The sequence below is a fragment of the Octodon degus genome, unplaced genomic scaffold (assembly GCF_000260255.1).
Source record: "Octodon degus isolate 3935 unplaced genomic scaffold, OctDeg1.0 scaffold00062, whole genome shotgun sequence".
NCBI lineage: Eukaryota > Metazoa > Chordata > Mammalia > Rodentia > Octodontidae > Octodon > Octodon degus.
The window spans coordinates 4,531,775-4,535,923 of record NW_004524638.1 but is presented as its reverse complement, the minus strand read 5'-3'; the positions used below and the strand labels follow the sequence as shown (position 1 = coordinate 4,535,923).

The window sequence follows — 4,149 nt, the reverse complement described above, 5'->3', positions numbered from 1 at the left end:
AGCGCGGCGAGGGCGCAGCGGGGCCCTGCGCGGAGGGGGCGCGCGCCGCGGCGCCTCTTCGCATTTCCCCTTCAGGTGGCGCGAAACTTTGCGCCTTGGCTTTTGGCAGCTTGTGTTCCCCACCGAGGCTTCTCTGGGAGGCCATGCCGAGGTGGATTCCTGCGCGTCCGTGGGGCTGACTCCCTGGCTTCGCCTTCCCTGGTCCCGTGAAGCGGGGGCACAGCGGTTGCCTGGTGGCCGTTTCACCGAGTGCCCCGCGAGGTCCCAGAGGTCGCCCGAGGGGCGTGCGAGGGTGTCTGCCCCCCGCACGGCGCTGGAAAGAGTGGTTGGGGTAGCGAGCGCCGCGCCAGGCTTTAGCGCCCAGAGACCCTCCTAACTCAAGGCCGCCCCCTTTGTGTGCCCCTAACGCAGGCCGCCGTCACCATGCCCCTCAACGTCAGCTTCGCCAGCAGGAACTACGACCTGGACTACGACTCGGTGCAGCCGTATTTCTATTGCGACGAGGAGGAGAACTTCTACCAGCAGCAGCAGCAGAGCGAACTGCAGCCGCCGGCGCCCAGCGAGGATATCTGGAAGAAATTCGAGCTGCTGCCCACCCCGCCCCTGTCCCCCAGCCGCCGCTCCGGGCTCTGCTCGCCCTCCTACGTGGCCGTCGCGTCCTTCTCCCCCGGGGGGGACGACGGTGGCGGCGGCGGCAGCTTCTCCACAGCAGACCAGCTGGAGATGGTGACCGAGCTGCTTGGCGGCGACATGGTGAACCAGAGCTTCATCTGCGACCCGGACGACGAGACCTTCATCAAGAACATCATCATCCAGGACTGCATGTGGAGCGGCTTCTCGGCCGCCGCCAAGCTCGTCTCGGAAAAGCTGGCCTCCTACCAGGCTGCGCGCAAAGACAGCGCCAGCCCGAGCCCCGCCCGCAGCCACGGCGTCTGCGCCACCTCCAGCCTGTACCTGCAGGACCTGAGCGCCGCCGCGTCTGAGTGTATCGACCCCTCGGTGGTCTTCCCCTACCCGCTCAACGACAGCAGCTCGCCCAAGCCCTGTACCTCGCCGGACTCCTCCGCCTTCTCACCGTCCTCAGACTCTCTGCTGTCCTCCACCGAGTCCTCGCCACGGGCCAGCCCTGAGCCCCTGGTGCTCCGCGAGGAGACCCCGCCCACCACCAGCAGCGACTCTGGTAAGTGCTGGGCGAGGGCAGCTGAGTGTCCTTCCCCGTGGAAGGCTACTTGCCAGACGCTGCCCTTCTTTCATATTTGGAGGGAGAAATTGGGGTTGTGGGAGCTCTTTGGACCCCTGAGATGTAATGCCCCCCCCACACCTTTCCCTAGACCTCCCTGGTGGCCATGTCCGCCCCTCCCGCCCCTTAGGAATTTCATTGGGGTTTTTCAATCTTCTGGCTTATCTTGCAATTCAATCCACTCCTTTTACCTCTCAGGCATTGTAATTGCCCTGGAGGGGGTGTGAATGGGGATGAGAGAGAATTGGCCTTTAGGAGAGTGAATGAATTGCCTTCCTCTCCCCCACCCCCTCCGGAGAGGAAAGACTAAAATGTGGTAGGTTAAGGACCTACAAAAGGCCAAGCAGCCTCCTGCTTCAGCCTCAGCTCAGGAGCTAGTGAAAGTGCCTTAGGAGTGCAAGGACTGAAAAACTGGCCTTTTCCCAGACTGTTTGAACACTTGAAAGGAGATCCTTGCCAAAAATTGGACTTCATTTGACCTGCCCCCAACCCCGAGGACTTTTGGCAAAACTAGAAGGCAGTTTTTTCCCCTTCTCTCTTGCACTTCCAGTAATGTAGGAAGTTGCTGGAGTCCTATCAAGAGCGTTGACGCGCTCATTCACACCCCCTGAGGGGTTCTGGGTAAAGTCCCTCCTTAACAGGAGGTGCTTGGGAATGGATTTGCTTTGGGTGTGTCCTAAGCTTCATTAAGTCTTAGGTAAGAACTGGCATCGATGCCAATGCCGTACCCTGGTGAATTATAATTTGCTTGCCTGTGCCACAATCCCAGCTGTCCTCCTCTTTATCTCGTCTTTTTGGAGAAAACACAAGGGATGATGGGCTATGCTTGACTCTTGGGGGTCATCCTTCCCAGCATCTTCTCAGTACACCAGTGCTTTCTATTTGGGTAACATTAACTTAATCTTGACTTTTGACTGCCTTAAAAAGCTAATACTAACCAGGTGATACTCTGTTTCTTTCTTAAAGAAGAAGAGCAAGAAGATGAGGAAGAAATTGATGTGGTCTCGGTGGAAAAGAGGCAACTCCCTGCCAAAAGATCGGAACCTGGGTCACCCCCTGGAGGGCACAGCAAGCCTCCCCACAGCCCCTTGGTCCTCAAGCGGTGTCACGTCTCCACCCATCAACACAATTACGCTGCGCCCCCATCCACGAGGAAGGACTATCCCACTGCCAAGAGGGCTAAGTTGGACAGTGGCAGAGTCCTGAAACAAATCAGCAACAACCGCAAGTGTGTCAGCCCCAGGTCCTCAGACACAGAGGAGAATGACAAGAGGCGGACACACAACGTCTTGGAACGTCAAAGGAGAAATGAGCTGAAACGGAGCTTTTTTGCCCTGCGTGATCAGATCCCAGAGTTGGAAAACAATGAAAAGGCCCCCAAAGTAGTAATCCTTAAAAAAGCCACAGCCTACGTCTTAGCTGTCCAAGCTGAGGAGCAAAAGCTCCTCTCAGAAAAGGACTTATTGAGGAAGCGGCGAGAACAGTTGAAACACAAACTTGACCAGCTACGGAACTCTTGTGCATGAGGCGACCTGGGGAACTGGAATCGCGTGGGGTTCTCCACTCCTTGCAGAGGGACAGTAAGGACAGAGGCTCCTGTCGCCAGGACTGTGGCAGTTACATACAGACTCATATGGAATGCATGGTCGGTAACAACCTCACAACCGTGGCTGAGTCTTGGGACTGAAAGGTTTAGCCATAAACTGCCTCAAATAGAACTTTAGGCATAAAAGAGTTTTTTTATGCTTGACTTTTTTTTTTCCTTTAACAGATTTGTATTTAAGAATTGTTTTTTAAAATCTTAAATGTTGACCAACTTTCCCTGTGTAAATATGGTTATTAAATGTAAATAACTTTAATAAAACGTTTATAACAATTATACAAGATTTCAAACATGTATTATAAACCATAATTTTTTTTATTTAAGTACATTTCCTTTTTAAAGTTGATTTTTTTTCTATTGTTTTTAGAAAAAAATAAAAGAATTGGCAAATATATCTTTGAGCCAAATCTTAAGTTGTGTTTTGTCTGTCTCTCCACACAAGCCACCACCATCTTTTCCCCCCATCAATTACAAATGAACACTTGCTAGGGCAGGTTTACAAAGATGAAGAAAGTGGTGCTAAGAAAAGCAAGAAGTTTTCCTTGTCAAAATGGGGCTTTAGCTGTCAGGGTTATGAGATGCTTCCTGTGTCATTGATAAGAGCCACAGTTGATAGTTAAGGAAAGGGCAAAAGGTGGGTGAGAAGGTTAGAGGTAGGGAAAGAGGTTAGAGATAACACTTAAGTACACAAAGGGGGATGAAGGTGGGAGCAAGTCTCCACTCTGAGGAGCCCTGCCCACCCCCAACTCACATCAAACCCAGGAACTCTGCAGGGAGAGAGCTGGGGGGTGCAGGGAATATGTGTCCCCGCCCCCCTTTTGCTCTTGGCCTGCTGCTCTCCTGTGCCAGCCCCTTCACAGGGTTATCACCAGCCTTGAAAGCCCTGGGAGGAGTGTTTCCACACACACTACTTTAGTGACAGGGAAAGAGAAGAGAAGAGAAAAAGCTCACAGGGTTCAGTATCTTGCCTGTGCACACATGGAGAGAATCCGGGTCCTCAGTGGAACCATTCCTCTATGCAACCCCACAAAAGATGTACTGTTCTTTTCCCTGTAGGTCAGAGGGGAAACTGAGGCACAAGCCCTATTCAGACCTAGGCTGTCTGCCCAACCAGTTGGTCTCTATAAACAGTCAGGTAGGAATAAACTGGCCATATTTGAGAACAGGGTCCGTGATCCACACAACCCAGGCAGGATAACATTCTCAATGTCAGCATTTAAACCCGATCCAACATCGTAAGTTCTCTTTTTGTCTTGTTACCTGGCTTTGTTTTTTTATTTTGAGTTTTCATTGTCTAATTTTTCTG

General features: G+C 52.4%; 1 protein-coding gene across 3 annotated transcripts in view; it reads left to right on the top strand.

The window, feature by feature from the left end:
- Positions 1–3,179, top strand: part of Myc (MYC proto-oncogene, bHLH transcription factor) — a 4,800-nt gene extending 1,621 nt beyond the window's left edge. Inside the window, exons 2-3 of one of the 3 annotated variants that reach the window (XM_023718822.1) lie at positions 412–1,180; positions 2,210–3,179. In XM_023718822.1, coding sequence (XP_023574590.1) covers positions 424–1,180; positions 2,210–2,766 — 1,314 coding nt within the window. In that variant the 5' untranslated portion in view covers positions 412–423 and the 3' untranslated portion in view covers positions 2,767–3,179. Of the gene's footprint in view, positions 1–411; positions 1,181–2,206 lie in introns of those variants that run through there. The other 2 variants (XM_004634419.2, XM_023718823.1) reach the window with 2 other exon arrangements.
- The last annotated feature ends 970 nt before the right edge of the window (positions 3,180–4,149 follow it).